The sequence below is a fragment of the Pseudophryne corroboree genome, chromosome 1 (assembly GCF_028390025.1).
Source record: "Pseudophryne corroboree isolate aPseCor3 chromosome 1, aPseCor3.hap2, whole genome shotgun sequence".
Taxonomy (NCBI): domain Eukaryota; kingdom Metazoa; phylum Chordata; class Amphibia; order Anura; family Myobatrachidae; genus Pseudophryne; species Pseudophryne corroboree.
This window is the reverse complement of record NC_086444.1, coordinates 445,599,532-445,623,060: the sequence shown is the minus strand read 5'-3', so window position 1 is coordinate 445,623,060 and position 23,529 is coordinate 445,599,532. Positions and strand designations below refer to the sequence as shown.

Genomic DNA, 23,529 nt, shown 5'->3' with positions numbered 1-23,529 from the left:
ATCTGAGCACCGGACCATGTGGCACTGGCGAAACCAAACGTATGTACCATTGATTGTAGTCTCTTTTCTCTTATTGTGATTGTATATCTGTTGTAACCCCCTTTCAGCAATTATATGTTGGTGGGTCGGATCCCAACATCTTAAATACAATTGGTGTCATGTCTCCTTCCTGCTAAGGTTTAAAGTGTATTTCAGACACACGTGTAGCTGCATTGTACTCTCAGTGTGTTGGTGTGTGTGTATGCACTGCGTGTACTTTGTATGTCCGTTGCGGCGCGTGTACGCAAAGTGCGTACATGGTATAGACCTTTGTACGCTGTGTAAAAAGTACGTAGGTTAAAGATTACATCCAGCAGCCACACCTGCTCGAATTTCAGTGTAAAAGGTATTGCTTTTTCTGTCCCATATGTTAATCAGCATTTACAATATATATATATATATATATATATATATATAAAACTCCTGTCGGTCTGGCACTCCCCTTAACAAATCATATCACCTGCACAGGTGCCTTCATGTAGATATAAATACACTCCCGAAGATGCTGCACTCTGGTTCACTGTAGCAAGTAAGAAGCGGGTGTGGACTCCCAAATGTAGATCAACGTTTCAATATTTATTTATATTGTCATCAGGATAAGAGTAAAACAAACAAAAACATACCTTTATAGAACCCCATCACCACGTGAATGCCGGCGTCGGGCGCGGGACCGCTCACCCGCCCCATTGCCGCGCTGAGAAAAGACGTCACAGACCTGCGTCTAGAGCGTCCCGGTGAAATCACCATGGCAACAAGAACAAACCTAGAGACACAGGACGCACTATAAATCCAACAATATTATTTCTATTCAAAACACATGTATAACATTAATAGCATTAACAGACCAAGGGAATCTTAATAAAAGACTACCATATCAATATACTAACGTAATGCTGCTTAGGCGATATTTTCATTTAGCCCTTTAGGGGCAATTACATTGAGGCGATGGATCCAACCCGTGCAACCCGTAGCCCGTCATTTTGCACTTCTTAAACATCCACTTAACAGCCTTCGATACCGTATGATTGATACGGTTCCTGTCAGTATTAGAGGTGGTAACAGATCCCTACAATTACTGCGTTGCGAAGCACAATGGATCCATCGCCTCAATGTAATTGCCCCTAAAGGGCTAAATGAAAATATAGCCTACGCAGCATTACATTAGTATATTGATATGGTAGTCTTTTATTAAGATTCCCTTGGTCTGTTAATGCTATTAATGTTATACATGTGTCTTGAATAGAAATAATATTGTTGGATTTATAGTGCGTCCTGTGTCTCTAGGTTTGTTCTTGTTGCCATGGTGATTTCACCGGGACGCTCTAGACGCAGGTCTGTGATGTCTTTTTTCAGCGCGGCAATGGGGCGGGTGAGCGGTCCCGCGCCCGACGCTGGCATTCACGTGGTGATGGGTTTCTATAAAGGTATGTTTTTGTTTGTTTTACTCTTATCCTGATGACAATATAAATAAATTAGGAAACGTTGATCTACATTTGGGAGTCCACACCCGCTTCTTACTTGCTAAAGTGAACCAGAGTGCCGCATCTTCGGGAGTGTATATATATATATATATATATATATATGTACTGCATGTATATATATACACACACACACACACACACACACACACACACACACACGCACACATATATATTTTTATATACTGACACATATTTATATACACACGTATTTACTATATATATATATATATATATATATATATGTGTGTGTGTGTGTGTGTGTGTGTGTGTGTGTGTCACTGCCAACACTCCCAGGACTATTCAGACAGTATTTGATGCATTAAACAGCAGCATACTATAGTACATTATAGCATATCTTACATACATAAAGTATAATGTACATTTAAGCCTCGCTCATAGCTGCCTGCCTCCCTGGCCACTTCGACCACTACCGCAGACCCACTGCTGCCAGTGACTGCCTCCCCCGCTGCCCCACAGTTCCCACCGCTGCCTGTGACAGTCTCTCCCACCACTGTCGAGGTCCCGCAGCTCCTACCCGCAACAGCCTCACCCACTTTTGCTGAGGTCTTGCAGCTCTCGCCGCTGACAGTGGCTGCCGCTGCCACCGCCTAGAGATCCCGCAGCTCTCGCCACAGCCGAGTGCCCGCAGCTCCTGAAGCTTACAGGTGCCTGCAGACTGCCACTGCTGAGTGTTGTGCTTTGCAAAGCACAGAGAGCTCTATCAGCATGTAGCAGTGTGTTAAGAACTGCCTCGGTCCACAGAAAAAAAAACTTGGTCCGTCAGGGGGTGTTTCTGGGTACTCAGAAACCCCCCCATGTGCGCCACTGAGGGTCAGTGTACCGCAGGCATTGCGCTCTCACGCACACACCCGCAGCATGCCACACACTCCAAGTACAGAGCGTGAAGATCGGCAGAGTAGTGAGTGACAACAGGTGACCCTGCTTGCATGTGCGGCACGATTGCGGGGTGGGCATACAGACTCCTCTTGGCGTGATCCCATAGCACCCCCCTCCCCTGTGTAGACTAGCCAGCGGTTGTGAAAATAGGTGTTGGTGCCTCATTTTACACACATTGGGAGACTTTGCCAGCATAAAAATCATGTTAACTCCGGCACCACGTCACTGCAATGTAGGGGGCGGTGCTGACTCAATTCGGGACCAGAGGCTTCATGGCACGATTCTCTGCATTCTCAGCGCTGCAGCAAGATTGCCAGCTCCTCCAGGGATACTCCAGCAACCTACACAGGGGAGTTGTAAATGGGAGAGTCAGTTGTAGGACCGTTAAACTGGCTCCTGACACGATATCAAACACTTATGATAGCCTAACAGTCTTACTGAGTCTGTTCAGGCTGGTGTGCTGGTCCCTCCTCTCTGGGTCTTTCTCCACACATACTAGACTGGGCAGGCTTGCTTGCACCTGTGTCTGTGTGTATGTGGGTGTTATAGATTCCCAGTCAGTATGGTGAAATAGGCTGTGTGTAATGTCTGCCACACCAGGTTTTCACCTTGCAAAATTTCTATGTGAGCAATGTAGCAAGCCTTCACGGAACAGTGAGGCTTCAGAGGTGATTTACATGAACAGCTTGGCTGCTCTCTATAACATAAAATCCATGTGGATACTCAACACAGAACTGGGTAAAACTGGCTCAGACTTGTTTTCCTTTGGGTCTGTGTAGTCTAAAGGCCCACACACACTGTGTGATTTTGAGCTGAAAGCAGCTTACTTTTGGTGTTTTGAGCTTCTTTCAGCTCAAAACCGCCCAGTGTGTATGCCCCAGCAATGAGCGCTGATGCGCGCCCTCGCTTCATCGCCGGCCGGTCGCCGTTCATCTGCTGGTAGGGTAGACGGCTTTCCATAGCGTCCTGCTATGGAAAGCCGTTCACCCCCGCTGACATCGCTGGGCAGGAAGGGGAAATCGCTCAGTGTGTATGCACCTTTATGGTCCATGCACATGGAGAGATTTTCTCTGTGAGATTTTGGGTATGGGCGAATTTGGCTTAAGCTGCATACACACTGGGCGTTCTTGCCCAGCGTGTATGAACAGCGATGATCGCTGACATCGCTGGGCTGAAAAGCGCTCAGTGCATACACACTGAGCGCTTTTCCCCCCTGCCCAGCGATGTCAGCGGGGGGTGAGCGGCTTTCCATAGCAGGACGTTATGGAAAGCCGCTCACCCCGCCGTTCATCTGCTGGTAATACCAGTAGATGAACGGCGGCCGCCAGTGATGAAGCTGGAGCGCGCATCAGCGCTCACCGCTCGTTGTTTGGCCATACACGCTGGGTGGCTTTGAGCTGAAAGCAGCTCAAAACACCAAAAGTGACCTGCTTTCACCCAGTGTGTATGTGCCTTAACTCATTTAAGCAAGAGGATGCTTTCTCTTTTCCAGCGACCTAGCCAAAATTGACTTGCCTGCACAGTCTATTTTTAGCAGCGATAGCTGGTGGGACATCGCTATCGCTGGCTGTGTACACACAGAGCAATATGCACTAACTTTCTGAGCAATTTTGACTACATAGTCAAAATCTCTCAGCTATATTGCTCCGTGTGTATGGACCATAACTGTCAGCTACCATCCCCCACCTTGTATATGAAACATTGTTGCCTACAACGGCAGCAGTGGGAAGGGAAAGTACACAAGACACAGTGTGCCTGCTGTCTTTGAATGTTATGAGGTCTGACATGTATGCTACCTTGCTGCTCCTATACAGGAACTTAGGAGGTCTGTTGCTGATCTAATGTATAAAGACAGAATACAGACAGATGTCTCACCCTCCTAATTTAACATGAAGAGACGCGCGTTATTCCCTGTTGCTGGGGGGAGCAATTAGTACCTCTTTAACAGTAGAGCCAGTACTCTACCTTAGGGAGTAGAGTAAATTATTTTTCCTATAAGAGATGTGTTAAATACAGATATTTCTCTACAGGAAAATCTCCATTAAGGAGTTAAATGTTCTTTCAGACCTTCCTATCCCTACAGTGGTTAAAAAGGTCTGGGAAATTCCCCTACAGTAAATTCCTCTGTATCAATACTGTCCAAGAAAACAGTACTACCTGTTTCAGGGGTTCTCTCTATGAGAGCCTGCTAACTGCAAAATATTAATGTATATTTACATAGCCACAAGGGTGTTTCAGAAACCCATCCCTGTAGGCTGTTGGATTACACAGGCCATTTGTACATGGGCAGGTAAACTTTAGCAGCGTTTTAACAAGGAAGCTTCACCAGCTGACATTGTTATGCTTATGCTGTATATACAGGAGTTGGCTAACTTCCTACACGGGGCAATAAAAAAAAAAAAAATAGGCATTATAAATGCCCGAGCTACTGCTGCGGATGTCTCTGCTTGCAGATCTTACGGTTAAGTCAGTGGTTGTGGACGCTGAGTCCAGGAAAGGAGTGGAAGGATTACCTTTCACAGGTGAGATCATATTCAGAGATTAATTGGATAAGTGGATTTCACAAATCACTGCCGGTAAGTCCACGTACCAACCTACTATCCGCGGCTAAACCCGTCACTGCAGCCCTTAAGGTTGCAAGATTAAGAGCAGAGCCAGTGGTGCCTCATTCGCAGCAAGAGGCACTAGAGGAGAAGCATGCAGTCCTGTTACACAGGATCACAGTAACAGAGCACCAGTTCTGTTTGCACAAAGACTTCGGCATGATGGTGGTCCTCCACTCCTGAGGGTTCTCAGGAAAGGAGCCAGTCAAAAATGTTTCAACCTTATTTGGAGAAGCTCCTGCCAGGATCCCTGGGTAAAAGATCTGGTTTCCCAGGGATACAAGTGAGTGTTCATATTCACTCCACTGCATCCACCTCATCTAAGGAATAGGGGATGTTACTCCAACCTGTGTGTTGGTACCGAAACTGGATGGTTCGGTAAGAACAACTTTGACTCTCATGTCACTAAACCCATATCTAAGGGTTTTCCAAATTTCAAGATGGAATCTCTGAGAGCAGTGATCTCAGGGCTAGTAGAGGGGGAATACCTAGCATCCCTGGATACCAAGGTTATTTAACCGCCACATTCCGATATTGCCACGTCCTCAACTTAGCTTCATTTTGCACTGCAAGACGGACACTACCATTTTTGGGCATGGCAGTAAGGATGTTTCTACTCCGTACAAGTGAACTGATCTTTGTCCCATGCCTGGCCGAGTTGTTGATAACAACGGTGTCCAAAGAAAAGCTGATGGACAGCATCAGCCTCACGATCACGGGTAGATTCTCAATCTATGGAAATCTCACCTAGAGCTTACGCAGAGGTTTCAGTCTATGGACTAGACGCGGTGCCTCAGACAGTATTCCTGCCTCTGGACAAGGTAAAGACAATTTAGAAGTGGGTTTGCTCGGTACTGAGGCCATACTGGATCTCTGTACATCTTTGCATACGCTTGCTGAAAAAGATGATGGCCTCCTACGAGGTCAGTATGTGTGGATGATTCTGTGTGCAGACTTCCAGCTGGATCTTCTAATCACATGGTCAGGTTCATACTTATAGATGCACCAGATCATGCGCCTCTCACCGCATTCAAGGATTTCCTTCCTGTGGTGGTTGCGGACCTCCCACCTGATAGAAGGTCATAGCTTCACAGTTCGGGACTGGATTCTGTTGACAACAGATGTGATTCTCAGAGGTTGGGGAGCAGTAGCTCCAGGGGCTCAGTTTCAGGGAAGGTGGTCAAGCCAAGACGCTGTCCTTCCTATAGATAAACTAGAATTCAGAGGGTCTATAATGCTGTACTCCAAGCCTCCCATCTACTTCGGATGGCCATCCAGTTCAGTTGGATAATGCTGTGGCGGTGGCATACATAAACCGACAAGGAGGAACAAAGTGCAGAGCAGCCATGAGAGAGGTTTCCAATATAATCTTCTGGGTGAAAAGGAATGCAGAGGCGATATTGGCCATATTCATTCCGGGAGTGGACGAATGGGAAGCGGACTTCCTAAACCGACACGACCTGCACCCGGGAAAGTGGGGTCTCCACCCATGGGTTTCCATAACAGCTTTGTGGAGTTGTCCACAGGTAGGTCTTTCGCCTCGACAAGACATCTTTTCTTTGTTGTTCCAGATCAAGGAACCCTCAAACGGCAGCAATTGATGCACTGATGACGCCGTGAATTTACTAGTCGGTATATCTGTTTCCTCCACTTCTACTACTTCCCAGAGATCTGAAAGTGATAAGAAGGAGTGACTTCAGGCAATTATAATTGCCCAGGTTGAACACGAAGGGCTTGGTCACTAGAAGACCCCTGGGTTCTGCCAATACGGGAGGATCTTCTTCAACAAGGCGGTTCGTCTGGCCTGACTTAGCCTGGATTACTTACCGGCATGGAGGTTGGAAGGGATTTTCTTGCGAAGAACATAATTCTAGACTAAGTTTTACAACCATGCTCCGAGTCTGGGCGTTGGTCACGTCGAGTCCTTATGCATGTGGAGGAGTAATGTCTCCTAGTGTGAAGGCCGACAATATCCAGCAGTGGTTTCATACTGCTTCGTTTCTCATGATTCTTACAGACAGGTGTGAACATGGGCCTACGTTTAGGCTCCATAAAGGTCCAGATCTTTGCCTTGTCTATCCTTTTTCAAAGACGGTTGAATTCACTCCCAGAAGTCGAGTTGTTCTTGAAAGGTGTCCTGCGCTTACAACCACCCTTTGTGCCTCTAACGGCACCTTGGGATCTGACCTTTGTTTTGTTTTTTCTGTATTCCTCTTGGGTTGAACCTTTGACGATAGCAGTGGAGAAGTGCCTTATGTGAAAGACATTTCTGCTATTCGCTTTAGCCTCAGTTAACCAATTTCTGATTTAGAGGAGTTATCATGTACAAGTCCCTACTTGGTCTTTTCTGTGGACAGAGCAGAGCACAGAACTCATCAGCAGTTCTTGCAATGGAGGTCTCTGCATTTCATTTCAACCCTACGATTCTGGTTCCGATTAATTCTGACTTTATCTAATCCAAGGCCCTTGGATGTGGTGCGAGCCTTGAAGATCTAGATCAAGAGGACGGCTCGTAACAGAATGTCAGACTCTCCTTTGGTACTGTATGATATCATAAGGGAGGTTGTCCTGCTTCAGTGCAGTTTATTGCACGTTGGATGAGACTCACTATCCAACAGGCTTCTGCTTCGGCAGCCTTACTGATTCGACATTCCATTGTGGCCCACTCTACAGGGTAGGTGGGTTCTTCCTGGGCGGCTGCCTGTAGTATCTTGGCTTTGCAACTATACCGGGCTGCTACCTTGTCAGGGACAAACACGTTTGTCAAGTTCTATGGGTTTGATACCCTGACTACAGAGGATGGCCAATTCAGATATTTGGTACTGCAGATGTCTTAGCACATTCCCAAATGTTCTGGGAGCTTTGGGACATCCCCATCGTAATTAGGGCCTAAATCAGACTTGATCGCTAGCAGGCGATTTTTGCACTGCTGCGATCAGATGGTCGCCACTCGCCACCTACAGGGGGAGTGTATTTTAGCTGTGCAAGTGTGCAAACGCATGTGTAGCAGAGCTGTACAAACAGATCTTGTGCAGTTTCTGCACAGCCCAGGACTTACTCAGCCATTGCGATCACTTCAGCCTGTCCGGGATTGGAATTGACGTCAGGAACCCTCCTTTCCAACGCTTGGACACACCTGCGTTTTTTCCAACCACTGACTGAAAACAGTCAGTTACCACACACAAACGCCCTCTTCCTGTCAATCTTCTTGCGATCGCCCGTGCGATGTGATCGCTGCCTGGTGACCCCCATTGCTGCCCGGTGACCCCCGTCGCTGCGGACCGACACGCCTGCGCATTTGTGGTGCATACGCATGCACAGTTCAGACCCCCATCGCAGGCTGTACGAAAAGGCAGCCTAGCAATCAGGTCTGAACGCCCCCCTTAGTGACCCCAGTATCCCTTATGTATATTACAGAAAATAGGATTTTAATTGCCTACCAGTAAATCCTTTTCTCGTAGTCCATAAGTGATATCCGGTGCTTTGACTTTCTGCAAGTTTGTTCTTGTATGAAGGTTGTTTTGAGTCAGCTGTTGCTGTTCTGTTTGCCAGCATTTCCTGGTTCATGTTCTGTGCTGTGCTGGTTCGTTAATCTCACCACTCGTTGTCTTGTCATGTTTCCTCCTATCAAGTATGTCCATCACCTTCGGGCACAGTTTTCCTAGGCTGAGCTGTTAGGGAGGGCATAGAGGGGAGGAGCCAGCACACCCTGTTTGAAGAATTTAAAGTGCACCGGCTCCTGTGGACCCCATCTATACCCCATCGTACTTAGTGACCCCAGTATCCCTTATGGACTACGAGAAAAGGATTTACCGGTAGGTAATTAAAATCCTATTATTTCCCCTATACCATATTTATATATATAAATGTGAAAGCCCTCACTTACTCACTTACTGGCTGACTCATCACAAATTCTCTTACTTCCCGATATGTTAGCAAGCTGAAATTTAACATAAGTATTCTTCAGGTGGGAAATAGGAAAACTACGTAATTAGAATTTTAATAAATTTCCCCTAAGGTGATGTAAAGGGGGTTGACATAATGACAAAATTACTGTTGCTTGGCTTGCATTGCGTGAACGATAACGCCCAAATGACTATTGCATCAACATTTGGATTGCACCTCCGGTGTGTAGAATATAGTAAACTACAAGATGGTCCTGTCAGTTTTTACCGTATCTGCTACAGGTGCTCCTCGGGAAACACCAAGATTCAGGGATTAATATTTACTTACAGTAAGACCCAAATTTTTAACACTCATTTATATCTAATACCGTGAAAACTCATGTGCAAAGAACGGGTAGAACAAAGTAAAACAATTCAATTAGTCCTATACAGTGGCGGATTCTATATATCTATATATATAGGATGTAAGACTGCAGCCCCCCCAGGCAAAATCCGCCACCTAACCTAAGTGAGCCAGATGCAGTCCGTGAGACTGCTCTGGCTTCACTGTGACTGGCAGTGACTTCCTATTGGATGTCATATCTGCCAGTCACCAGCAGGACAGGCAGTCCCATTGGGAGGTGTTTCCTCCTTCCGCGACTGCCAAAACAGGCTGTGATTGGCACAGAGCTGGCTTCCTGTAGGAAAACACTACCTGCCTAGATGGCTTCTCAGGGGTGGTCTTCAGTATGCCAGCTCTTGGGATCCTGGCGCACAGTATACCGGCGCCGGAATCCCGACAGCCGGCATACCGACACTTATTCTCCCTCGTGGGGGTCCACGACCCCCCTGGAGGGAGAATAAAATAGCGTGGCGCGCATAGCGCGCCACCGTGCCCGCAGCGAGCCCGCAAGGGGCTCATTTGCGCTCGCCACACTGTCGGTATGCCGGTGGTCGGGCTCCCGGCGCCGGTATGCTGGTCGCCGGGAGCCCGACCGCCGGCATACCATACTACACCCCTTCTCAGGACTACAGTTTATGCAGTCCACAGAAGCCGGGGTTTGAGCATGCGCACTGAAGCCACCGCTAATGCGCATGCACCGGATCCTGGCGCCTGTCAGCTCTATTGCACAGCAATGCAGGCGCCGGAACCGGGGACACGTGAGTCGGACTGTCCTCACGGCAACCCCCCTACCAAAAAAGGTAGGAGCTGCCACTGCTTCTACATCAAAACTGAAGCAGGATCTTCCAGACTCAATATAATTTCTCCTCAACTGCTTATTACAAGAATTACACTAATGAACTACATCAGTATTTTCTTTATTGTGTTGTATCCTTTAAAAAAAAAAAAAAAGAGTGGTAATTGTAACAAATTGCCCCTGCTATCATGTATCTAATTCCTTTCATTTGTAATCATATGGAGGGCCAGATTAAGCCTTGGGGGGGGGGGGGGGGGGAGGGGGGCTGGGGCACTTAGGACAGGCGGGCCCTGGTGGAGGGGAAGGGTGTATATTAGATTGTGCATACCTCTCAACATGACTTATTCCAGGAGAGACAAAATGCTCTCTACCTAGACTTCCCTTTTAATATGTGATTTGCATCACATGTGTTGAACTATTTAATTGATAAAAAAGGTATTTCAACAAAAATAATTACAATTATAAATTAAGAGGGAATTCCAGGGAGAGAGCATTTTGTCCCTCCTGGAATGGGTTATGTTGGGAGGTAAGGGTTGTGTATATTGAATATAAACCAATGGTGTATATTAGATTTAAACTAATAGTTTAATAAGGCCTGGGTACTGTTTATATCTCCACTCAATAGAGAGACAACTATTTTATAATGTATTCCTGTAGTGGAACAAAGACAATTTAAGATTAAAATAAACATAGAAAAATAAAATCTATAATTTATCTTGCAAAAATGCAATAGCAGCAGCCTCTGTACTACTAACACACTGGGACAGGACTCAGGAGGATGCCCTGTGTGTGTGTGTGTCTATAGACATGAACGCTCTCATTAGATAACAGGTTACACAGGACCCTGACACCCAGGTGGGAGGAGAAGCTGGGATCCCTGGGTCACTTACAGCTCTCTCCCTGTGCCATCTCTCCTTTGGTCAGGAAGCTCTGTTGGTATCTCTTGAAACCTGATACTCCTGCATATATGCCCGCAATGCATACTATCCTGCTCACATTCTGACAGCCTGGTTCTGCTGCTGCACAAGAGGGAGAGCTAGTGATGTCAGTATGCTCTGGATGGGGGCCCCCTTGACAGTGGGGGGCCCGGGGTACAGTAAGCCCTGCATTTCCCCCCCCCCCCCCATAATCTGGCTATGATCATATGCATGCTGTCTAGGTCAGATTATTAAAATCTAATGCCTTTTGCAGTAGAATATCTTTGTTTGAGCTTGGCTGTACTGTGTGGGATTGCGTATGTTGTTTGATAGTATCAATAAATCTTAGTAATCTATGTATAATTGTTTTTTATTTAAAGAGCCCATGAGAGGAGGCAGGCTGATCATATACCGGTAAATATACACATGAAAGTAGATCAACAATGAGCCACATTTTCAAATATGAGAATTACAATAGGAATCAGAACTTGTAAATTGAACCTACAGAAAATAATGTATATGAGGCGGTAGACAAAGGAGGGGTGGATAGCATCTTGAGGAGCATCACATGATCTGCAGAAAGTATTATTATAAAGAAGAAGAAGAGTATTTATCTAATGTAATACAGCAAGGAATGGTGAAGCAAGGATGATGACCAGTGGGGGAGGCCAGTATAGGAGTCAAGGGCAAGGGGTGTCTTCGTGGGAGAGCCATGGAGACCACACTTGGGCAACCATACGGCCCCCTTCTTCATGGAGATAATAAGTGGTATTTTCCATCACAACAGATTTGCAATTTTAAGGCAGAAAGGAAGGAGTTTCCAAATTATGAGCTATCACTTTTTGGCAGCTACTAGAATGTGAGACACCAGATTCATAGAGTGCTTGGAGAGATGGGGAGAGGATAACATTGAAGAAAGATCCATGGATCCCATAGGTTTGGAACTTCAACTAAACTATTTCTAAGGTTATGGATCGAGGTCCAAAAAACATCATGGACCGGGCAGCTCCACCAAATATGGGTAAGAGTACTTTGAAGGCCCCACTTTCTCCAGCAAAGGGGTGAGTCGGAATGAAACATTTCAACTTGAGAGGATATCTCACACTAAGAATACTAATTTTTACTGTTAATCTCTAGGGAATACAGTATTAATGTTATTATTACCTGTTCAAATAGATACTGTTTCTATGTCTAGAACATTACGTTGGCGGTAACCACTGATTCAATACATGAGATATATGTATTTTTAATTGTTATTCCATATGGTGTATCATATAGAAGGGATCATTATGATAGACCTACAATCAAAATCCCGATGGTCAAAATACCGACAACAAGTGACCGATGGTCAAAATACCGACAGGGTCAAAATCCCAACATGGTCAAAATACCGGCATTTAAAATACAGACAAGGTCAAAATACTGATATTTAAAATGTCGACAGGTCAAAAAGTTGACACAAGATTTTCATTTTTTTGTGTGTGTATGTAGACATACTGTAGGTCGACATGGCCGCGTATAAGTGTACCGCATCCCCTTGCATGGCTCGCTGCGTCCGCCATGCTTCGGGCATGGTGCCTCACTATTATATTCACTGATGTCGACTTTTTGACCTGTCGACATTTTAAATGTCGACTTTTTGACTTTGTTGGTATTTTAAATGTTGGGATTTTGATCATGTCGGGATTTTGACCTTGTCGATATTTTGCCCGTAGGGATTTTGATTGTAGGTAAATTGACTACATCTCATATAGAACCCTATATTGGGGTCTAACAAAGTGAAGTATAAATATATTATAGAAATAGAATAACGTGCTGAAAAAAGAATATTGTTTTTTTAACATTTTTTTTTCCAGAAATTTCCTCTTTTTCAACACATTATTCTATTTCTATAATCTATATATACTTTGCTTTGTTAGACCCCAATATAAAGTTATATATGATACACCATATGGATTAATAATTATAAAAAACATATACAGTATCTCGTGTGGGTATTGATTTGATATTCTTTCAATTTTAAATATATCTAATAAACTTTAATACATTTTAAGAAAATAAACACTACTACATTATTTTGTGGAAATGGGATGAGTGCACCCATACTCAAACTGATTTAATTTTTTTCTCTTCATTGTTCTTAGGAATTAAACATTTGCAAGTGCCTTACTGGGCTATAGTACCAGTGGTAGTATAATTTGTACAGGGTTTCCTTAAGTTGTGTGGAAGTGGAGTATTTGGCAACAGCCTGTCTCGGGGTCAGTACGAGATCCCGGCGGTCAGGAGACCGACGCCGGGATCCCGACAGCCGGGATCCCGGCGGTGAGCGCAGCATGTCCGCTCACCATGCTTTGGGCCCCACAGGTTCTATTCCCCCTCCGGGTGGTGGTGTGGACCACCACCCAAGGGGGGTAAGTAGCCAGCTTTCAGGATTCCGACTGCAGGTATTTCAAGTGGTGTCTGGATTCCGGCGTCGGTATCTTGACCGCCGGGATCCTGACAGGCGGTCAATTGACTGCCTCCCCCTGTCTCATGCCGTCCCAAGCTTCCTCATCTGGTGGGTGGCCAAGGTTCACCTCCCAAGAGGATTCGTGAGGGCTACGATTGGGAAGAGCAGCTTTTTGAGAATGGCGGAAGATAATTCTGGGGTTTGCCATTCCAAATAAAGCGGATAATACATTTCTTGATTTTATTGAGGGGGGAGCAAGAAAAAGCATGTCCTCCGACTTACAGTAATTGATTTTGTACCCGGAAAGTGTACCATAGGAGGTTGTAAAGATTGGGCAAAGAGATTCTAGGTTGAGTAATGTGTGAGCAGAATATCATTCGCAATAACAGCAATTTTAGAGGAGGTGTTCCTGACCTGCACACCCTGGATGCTAGGATTAAGCCGGATAAGGGAGGCTAGAGACTCAATTATCAGGCCAAAGATTAAAGAGGATATTCCTGTCTGGTGCCATTGAAGTTTGAAAAGGAATCAGAAAGGACCCCACTGATGGAAACTCTAGCAGAAGGGCTAAAATAAAGTACAGTAACATCCGTCAGGAAGTTCCACAAGAACCTTGAAGGACCACAGAGTATAAGACATAAAACTGCAGAAGATCCTATCAAATGTTTTTCAGCAACAAGCGAGAGAATAAGAGCTGGTGATCTCTTGGAGTTTATAATATAAATCAGATCTACTGTCCTGCAGGTATCATCCCATGCTTGGCGTCCTGGTATATAACTAACTTTGGGGGTGATTCAGATCTGATCGCTGGGCTGCTAATTTTGCTGTCCTGCGTTTAGATAGTCGCCACCTCCAAGCGAAGTGTATATTCACTGTGCAAGTGTGCGATCCTATGTGTGCGCCGAGCTGCAAAAATCCGCTTTATGCAGTCTCTGCGCAGCACAGAACTTACTCCTACAATGCGATCACATCTGGCTGATCGGGGCCAGAGCTGACGTCAGACACACTCACTGAAAAAACTTGGGAACGCCTGTGTTTTTCACATAGATTTTTAAGCAGGGAAATAGGCCTGTAGCTAGTGCAAACATTCGGGTCCTTGCCCTCTTTAGGTATCACGATAATTCGGGTCTCAAGCATTTCCACAGGGAAGGACCAGCCCTGTAGAACATTATTAAAAAGGAAGCACAGCTGGGGAATGAGAAGACCTCCAAATTTCTTATAGTATGCGGCAGTGAAGCCATCAGGCCCAGGAGATTTGCCTGATTTCTGTTGCTTAATAGATGCAGTAATCTATAACTATTTGAGTATTTTTATTTATAAGAATAATTGTCCTCAGATGTATTATACAATCTCATTTACATGTGATTGTGTGACAGCCGATCAAAGAGGTATAGCTCATCTAGCTGTGTGTAACACTGCTGTTACTATAGTATTTAGTAAACTTTTAACGTGATTGAACCGTATTATGGCCCTCATTCCGAGTTGTTCGCTCGCTAGCTGCTTTTAGCAGCATTGCACACGCTAAGCCGCCGCCTACTGGGAGTGAATCTTAGCTTTGCGGAATTGCGAACGAAAGATTAGCAGAATTGCGAATAGAAATTTCTTTGCAGTTTCTGAGTAGCTCGAGACTTACTCTGCCACTGCGATCAGTTCAGTCAGTTTCGTTCCTGTCAATCACACTACGATCACCAGAACGATGAAAAATCTTTGTTAAGCTGTGAGTAAAATACCAAACTTTTGTGCAAATTTACTTGGCGCAGGCGCACTGCGAACTTTGCTCATGCGCAGTTTGCGATTTATCGCTCCGTTGCGAAAAAATCTAACGAGCGAACAACTCGGAATGACCCCCTATGTTCTATTAGTATTAGTAAGTGGAAGTTATACTTTCATCGAGTCCAGTTCCACAATTTATATAATATAAATAACAGGAGAGATGCCTTTCTTCCATAAATAGTCACCGTACATTTTTTGTCTGCAGTTGTTTCTCTAGACCAGTGGTCCTCAAGATACACTAAAGGTGACACTAAAGGTCCATATACACTGCGCGTTTTTGCCCAGCGTGTATGCACAGCGATGATGGCTGACATCGCTGGGCTGAAAATCGCTCCGTGCATACACACTGAGCTATTTTCCCCTCTGCCCAGCGATGTCAGCGGGGGTGAATGGCTTTCCATAGCAGAACTCTATGGAAAGCTGTCCACCCCGCCGTTCATCTGCTGGTAATACCAGCAGATGAACGGCGGTCGCCGGCGATGAAGCGGGAGTGCGCATCAATGCTCATCGCTCATCGCCAGGGTTTACACACTGGGCGGTTTTGAGCTGAAAGCAGCTCAAAAGACCGAAAGTGAGCTGCTTTCAGCTCAAAATCACCCAGTGTGTATGGGCCTTAACAGTCCATGGCCCTCATTTCGAGTTGATCGCACCAAGCAACTTTTTGCTGCTGGTGCGATCAACTAATCTCCGCCTATGGGGGAGTGTATTTTAGCATAGCAGGGCTGCGATCGCTTGTGCAGCCCTGCTATGCTAAAAAAGTTTCACTTAAAACAAGACTAGCCCTAGACCTACTTACCCTGTGCGATGGATCCGGCGATGATGGGCCCCGCTTTGACGTCACTCCTCCTCCCTCCGTTTGCCTGGACATGCCTGTGTTTTGCTTACCACTCCCCGAAAACGGCAGCAAACAGTAGGTTGATGCCCCGAAACGCCCTCTTGCTGTCCATCTTCTTTGCAGTAGCTGCTGCGACCGCTTTCTTCTCTGTAAGCGTTGTTGCACGCCGGGCAATGTCGCGCATGCGCAATGCGCACTCCAGACCCGTTCGCACCACAGCGAAGAACCGCTGCGTGCGAACGGGTCGGAATGACCCCCTATGTTTTTGTGTTTATCCATGCTTGATCACAGATGATTAAATCAAAATAAAGTGGAGAACAACATAAGATGTAGTCACAATTATTGTTAATCTATTCTTAGACAGCTATTGTATAGTAATCTCCTATATGGAATTAATTATAGCATCACACACACACACACACACACACACACACACACACACACACACACACACACACACACACACACACACACACACACTTAATTGGAAGTTATAAACACATTAGGGCTTTCACACTGCATGAACATGGCACGGTCATCGTGTTACAGCCGTGATAACCACTGAACAAGGCCGGCTGCCGTCAAACATTTGAATCTCCCCCAATGACTGTCAAATATTTTGAATGTCAAAAGAATTTTATGCGCTATATAAGAAACAGTTAATAATAATAATAATAATAATAATAATAATGGTGACATCATCCCATAATATATATCATATTGCTGTACAAACATTAAAAAAATATTTGGTTAAGGCAAAATATACAGCCACTAGTTAACTAACTTTTAAGAACAGCTTCTTACTTAAATATGATCTTGTAATTCGGGTGGTTCTGGGATTTCATAAGCTTACCTGAAGAGGTAAAACAAAAGTCCTATACCGGGCATGGCAGTATTATGTTTTGATGCTATCTTTTTTTACAGCAATGAACCATCAAGAATGTTGATTATATATATTTTTTACTTGCATTATTACAGGTAGAAAAAGACATCATCATCCCATCGATGTTTTCCTTCTCAGGGCCGCCTTAACAGCAGTGTAGACCCCTGGGCACAGTAATGCACTGGGCCCCCTACCCATCCTCCAGCGGTAGGGGTGGGGGTGCTATCAGTGGCAGCTTTGATGTCCCGCGGGCGGTAGGGGGTGTTCTATCTTCCGATAGAGCATTTAGGACCTGAAGCAGTAATTTATGCTAATTACTCCTTTACTGCACAGATGGGGCTAAACTGTAGAAGGGGGCATTGGGCTGAATGAAGAAGCCATGGTACATGACTTCCAGGGTGACAGGAAGTGTTTAATACGTAGGGGAGAGGTGGATAGTGGAGTGGGCTTAATATTTATACATTTCCGGTGGGAGGGCAGCTTGCTTGACTGCAGATATCTCAAGTTCCTGAAAATATATTTCTTAGCTTTGAATGGGATAAAAAACTAGAGAGTCCCACCTTTCAGGAGGTTCTAGGGACTTGGGGATCAGAGTTCAGGAGCCAGAGCAATTCACCAACAAAAATCTAAAACTGCATATTAGGCGTGTGGAGCTGGAGCACGGACCAGCTGCTTGATGGCTGATATCTCTGGTTCTGGGCATAGTAGAGACAAGCTGCCAGTGTCCACTAAAAGGGGAGAGTCACTTTAGGATTATACCCTCAGAAAAACTCTAAGTCAGACAGAACCCAAGATATCTGGCTGGCAAGAGCAATTAACAGGCTTGGATGGGGACCACTGCTTTCAAGTCGGATATCTTCAGTTTCCCAGGGCCGACTTTCAAAAATCAAAACACCACTGAAATAAGGGGACCCTCAGCTATCAGCCTAGGGCCCTTATACTCCTGGGGCCCTTGGGCAAGAGCCCATTGAGCCCATACAAAAAGACGGCCCTGTTCCTTCTCTCCCTACTTTCTTGTCACATGGTCTTCTATGCTGATGGATTCTTTAAGATACACTACCTTATACTGCTGCTACCAGAAAATGCACATAAACTATATATATATATATATATATATATATATACTAGTGATGAGCGGGTTCGGTTCCTCGGAAACCGAACCCCCCTGAACTTCACCCATTTTACACGGGTCCGAGGCATACTCGGATTCTCCCGTATGGCTCGGTTAATCCGAGCGTGCCCGAACGTCATCATCCCGCTGTCGGATTCTCGCGAGATTCGGATTCTATATAAGGAGCCGCGCGTCGCCGCCATTTTCACTCATGCATTGGAAATGTTAGGGAGAGGACGTGGCTGGCGTCCTCTCCGTTTATTAATGTTGCTGCAAATATTTGTGCTTATTGCTTAATTGTGGGGACTGGGGAGCAGCTGTATTATATAGGAGGAGTACAGTGCAGAGTTTTGCTGATCAGTGACCACCAGTTTTATCCGTTCTCTGCCTGAAAAACGCTCCATATCTGTGCTCAGTGTGCTGCATATTTCTGTGCTCACACTGCTCTATTGTGGGGACTGGGGACCAGCAGTATTATATAGGAGGAGTACAGTGCAGAGTTTTGCTGACCAGTGACCACCAGTATTATACGTTGTCTGCCTGAAAAATGCTCCATATCTGTGCTCAGTGTGCTGCATATATCTGTGCTCACACTGCTTTATTGTGGGGACTGGGGACCAGCAGTATTATATATGAGGAGTACAGTGCAGAGTTTTGCTGACCAGTGACCACCAGTATTATACGTTGTCTGCCTGAAAAACGCTCCATATCTGTGCTCAGTGTGCTGCATATATCTGTGCTCACACTGCTTTATTGTGGGGACTGGGGACCAGCAGTATTATATAGGAGGAGTACAGTGCAGAGTTTTGCTGACAGTGACCACCAGTATATATAGCAGTACGGTACGGAAGGCCACTGCTCTACCTACCTCTGTGTCGTCAAGTATACTATCCATCTAGATTCTATACCTGTGGTGCATTTTAGTTTTGCAGTTTGCTGACAGTGACCACCAGTATATATAGCAGTACGGTACGGAAGGCCACTGCTCTACCTACCTCTGTGTCGTCAAGTATACTATCCATCTAGATTCTATACCTGTGGTGCATTTTAGTTTTGCAGTTTGCTGACAGTGACCACCAGTATATTTCAGTACGGTACGGAAGGCCACTGCTCTACCTACCTCTGTGTCGCCAAGTATACTATCCATCTAGATTCTATACCTGTGGTGCATTTTAGTTTTGCAGTTTGCTGACAGTGACCACCAGTATATATAGCAGTACGGTACGGAAGGCCACTGCTCTACCTACCTCTGTGTCATCAAGTATACTATCCATCCATACCTGTGGTGCCTTTCAGTTGTGCGCAGTATATATAGTAGTAGGCCATTGCTATTGATACTGGCATATAATTCCACACATTAAAAAATGGAGAACAAAAATGTGGAGGTTAAAATAGGGAAAGATCAAGATCCACTTCCACCTCGTGCTGAAGCTGCTGCCACGTCGTCTGCCAAGGCCGATGCCCAATGTCATAGTAGAGAGCATGTAAAATCCAAAAAACAAAAGTTCAGTAAAATGACCCAAAAATCAAAATTGAAAGCGTCTTATGAGAAGCGTAAACTTGCCAATATGCCATTTACGACACGGAGTGGCAAGGAACGGCTGAGGCCCTGGCCTATGTTCATGGCTAGTGGTTCAGCTTCACATGAGGATGGAAGCACTCATCCTCTTGCTAGAAAACTGCAGTGCCACTCCTAGATGGGCCAGGTGTTTGTGTAGGCCACTTGGATCGCTTAGCTTAGTCACACAGCTACTTCATTGCGCCTCTTTTTTTCCTTGCATCATGTGCTGTTTGGGGACTATTTTTTTTAAGTGCCATCCTGTCTGACACTGCAGTGCCACTACTAGATGGGCCAGGTGTTTGTGTCGGCCACTCGTGTTGCTTAGCTTAGTCACACAGCGACCTTGGTGCGCCTCTTTTTTTCTTTGCATCATGTACTGTTTGGGGACTATTTGTTTGAAGTGCCATCCTGCCTGACACTGCAGTGCCACTCCTAGATGGGCCAGGTGTTTGTGTCGGCCACTTGTGTCGCTTAGCTTAGCCATCCAGCGACCTCGGTGCAAATTTTAGGACTAAAAATAATATTGTGAGGTGTTCAGAATAGACTGAAAATGAGTGTAAATTATAGTTATTGAGGTTAATAATACTATGGGATCAAAATGACCCCCAAATTCTATGATTTAAGCTGTTTTTGAGGGTTTTTGTAAAAAAACACCCGAATCCAAAACACACCCGAATCCGACAAAAAAATTTTCAGAGAGGTTTTGGCAAAACGCGTCCGAATCCAAAACACAGCCGCGGAACCGAATCCAAAACCAAAACACAAAACCCGAAAAATTTCCGGTGGACATCTCTAATATATACACAGTAGATAAGATACTATAGACAGGGCCGTCTTTTCATATGCGCTAAATGGGCAGTTGCCCAATGGCCCCAGTAGTATAAGGGCCCTAGGCTGATAGCTGATGGTCCCCTTTTTCCTGGTGTACTAGATTTTTGAAAATCGGCCCTGGGGAACAGGAGATGGGTGTGGGTTGATAATTAGACAGTCAATAGATAGACCCCATATGTTAGACAGACATTAGGTCGACAGGGTCAAAAGGACGACAGGGTCAAAAGGTCGACATGAAAAAGGTAGACAGTACAAAAGGTTGACCGGGTCAAAAGGTCGTCCGTCAAAAGGTCGGCATGAAAATGGTTGACACAAAAAAGGTAGACACCATGCTTTTTGCATTTTTGTGGTTTGTGTGGATAGTTTTGTCGCTCGCCACGCTTCGGGCTTGGTTGCTTGCTGCGCTCGCCACAAGGTTTATATCCAAGTCTATGCTGACATGGATAGAGAAGGTATGAAATAGTCCAAAACATGTTAAATTAAAATAACCCATTTGTCTATCTTTTTTATGTCGCCCATTTTCATGTCGAGCTTTTGACACGGTCGACCTTTTGTACTGTCTACCTTTTCATATCAACCTAACGTCTGTCTAACATATGGTGTCTATCTATTGACTGTCTAACTAGACACTGTCTATCTATCATCCGGATACCACCAGGGATAGCCGACGTCAAAGCAGTGGTCCCCATCCGTGCCTGTTAATTGCTCTTCCCAGCCAGATATATCGGGTTTTGTCTAACTTTTTTTGAGGGCACAATCCAAAACCTGGGACTCTCTCCTTTTGGTGGACACTGGCAGCTTATCTCTACAACTGTATGCCCTGAACCAGAGATATCAGCATTCCAGCAGCTGTTCCCTGCTCCAGCTCCAGCTCAACATGCCTGGTATTCAGTTTTATATGTTAATCGGTGAATTGCTCTGGCTCCTGAACTCTGATCCCCAATTCCCCAGTACCTCCTGACAGGTGGGACTCTCTATTTTTTTTATCCCATTGAATGCGAAGAAATCTATTACCAGGAACTGGAGATTTCTGCAGTCAAGCAAGCTGACCTCCCACTGGAAAATTATTAATATTAAGCCCACTCCACCATCCACCACTCCCCTGCGTATTAAACACCCTACTACCACCCTGGAAGTCATGTACCGGGGCCAGTTCATTCAGTTCAATTCCTCCTTTACAGTTTAGTATTCTCCCTCCCGCCCCATCTCCGACCATCTGTGCAGTAAGGAGTAATTAGCAGAAAGTACTGCTCCAGGTCCTACATGCTGAGCGGAAGACAGAACACCCCCAATCACCCGTGGGACATCAAAGCTGCCACTGATAGCACCCCCGCCCCTACCGCAGCAGGATGGGTACAGGCCCCTGTGCATTGCTTTGCCCAGGGGCCTACATTTATGTTAAGACGGCCCTGACTATAGGGAGCACTTAATGAGTGTTGATGAGAGACAAGGGGGCCGAGCTGGGAGGTATATTGAGAAAAGCAAAGAGCTGCATGTTGGTGTAGTTGGTGGGTAGCCTATAAGTAAGTAGATGCATTTTATAGTGACAGAGCAGATGAGCAGCAGCAGAACATTCTGCGAGAAAAATCAGTTTGGCTGTTGCATTTAAAATAGATTGTAATGGTTAAAGCCTGTTTAGGGAAGACCAGTAAGGATACAAGTGCAATAATCAATGAAGGAGATAACGAGTTATGTATCAGAGTGTTGCAGTGGTTTATGTGAGATATGTATTCTGGAGATGTTTCATAGATGTATGTAACATGATTTGGCTACACATTAAGGGGGAGTTGCATCAAAGCTTTGGAAGACGGTACAGCCTGCGGCTCGTAGGAACTGCTAGACACAGGAATAGTTTCTTTCCCCAAGCGACTATCTTGGTTAACTCGACACTTGCTTAGTCTATTAATTTTCGCACTCGAACCATGTATTCAAGCATCCATCATGTTCCCTTCTCTATGCTTATGTCACGTTGTTGTTTTCTTTATTTTTTTATTTTTTTCCTTCTTTTTCTCTTTTCTTTTTTCTGTCTGAGAGCTGTGGTTATCGGAAACAATTTCCTTGTGCATTATGTACTGATATACTTGGCAGTAAAGCCGATTCTGATTCTAATGTGGAGGGAGATAAAATACCTAACAATCAGCTTCTAACTGCCTTTAGACAGGCTGTGTTTGAAAAATTACAATATAGAGCAGATTGGTTGCAACTTTACTCTCTCCATTTTATCTCTCTCCAAGGCTTGATACTGTACATCTTTCTCTAAATGTGTGGAGCAAAGGACATTTCAAAGTCAAAAATAACACCTGGGGGATATTTACTACTATTTAATGCGTTTAGGTGATTTTGCATTTTTTTGCAATAAAGTCACAATTTTGCAAATCGGGAATTTACTAATGGCCAATTCACATGGAAATGACATGTCAAACTCGACTTTGCAGACCAAATCATGGCAAATCACCATAGACCCAAACATCAGTAAGATAACATTGGTAACAATGCAAATTATAAACTTACTAATTTGCAAACTCACACCAAAATCGCAACACAATTGACCACACATGCAGGGGCGTAACTACAACTTTGTGAGTCTCATAGCAAAATGTATAAGGGGCCCCCCACACAGGTCTCCACCAAAGTGGTTATGGCTAGTGCTGCACAAGAGGCGTGGTTTACTAGTGTTGCCTATTATTTTAACACATTAACACGCTCAGTTAGTTACAAATAAGTTACAGATAAGAATAACATTTGCCATGACTAAAGCAATAATGTGAGAAAATATGCTTCAATGGAACATCACCTTATGGGGTTAAGTCATGAAAATAATTAGTAGAGATGAGCGGTTCTGATTCTGTGGAATCAGAACAGCTCCGAACATGCCTGGCTCGAGAGTTTGCAAGCCCGACCCGCAAACGTCACGACAAACTCGGGAGCACGCAAGAGGCTGAATGTCATCATCCCTTGTCGGATTTCTTGCGAGACTTCGAGTCTATAAAGGCTCGACGTCATGCGGCTCGGCGCCATTTTCCTGCACTCTTCCACGCTGCGAGGAGCTCTGCTGTGGGGTGCTGT

The 23,529-nt window shown here is 45.1% G+C and overlaps 1 protein-coding gene across 5 annotated transcripts in view; it reads right to left on the bottom strand.

The window, feature by feature from the left end:
* The window catches only part of LOC134891479 (uncharacterized), a 220,921-nt gene that overhangs the window by 129,276 nt on the left and 68,116 nt on the right, over positions 1 to 23,529 (bottom strand). The window contains exon 1 of one of the 5 annotated variants that reach the window (XM_063913537.1): positions 8,461 to 8,596. The exons of 3 other annotated variants lie outside the window; for them this stretch is intronic. In XM_063913537.1, coding sequence (XP_063769607.1) covers positions 8,461 to 8,587 — 127 coding nt within the window. In that variant the 5' untranslated portion in view covers positions 8,588 to 8,596. Of the gene's footprint in view, positions 1 to 2,070; positions 2,162 to 8,460; positions 8,597 to 23,529 lie in introns of those variants that run through there. One more of the 5 variants, XM_063913538.1, reaches the window with a different exon arrangement.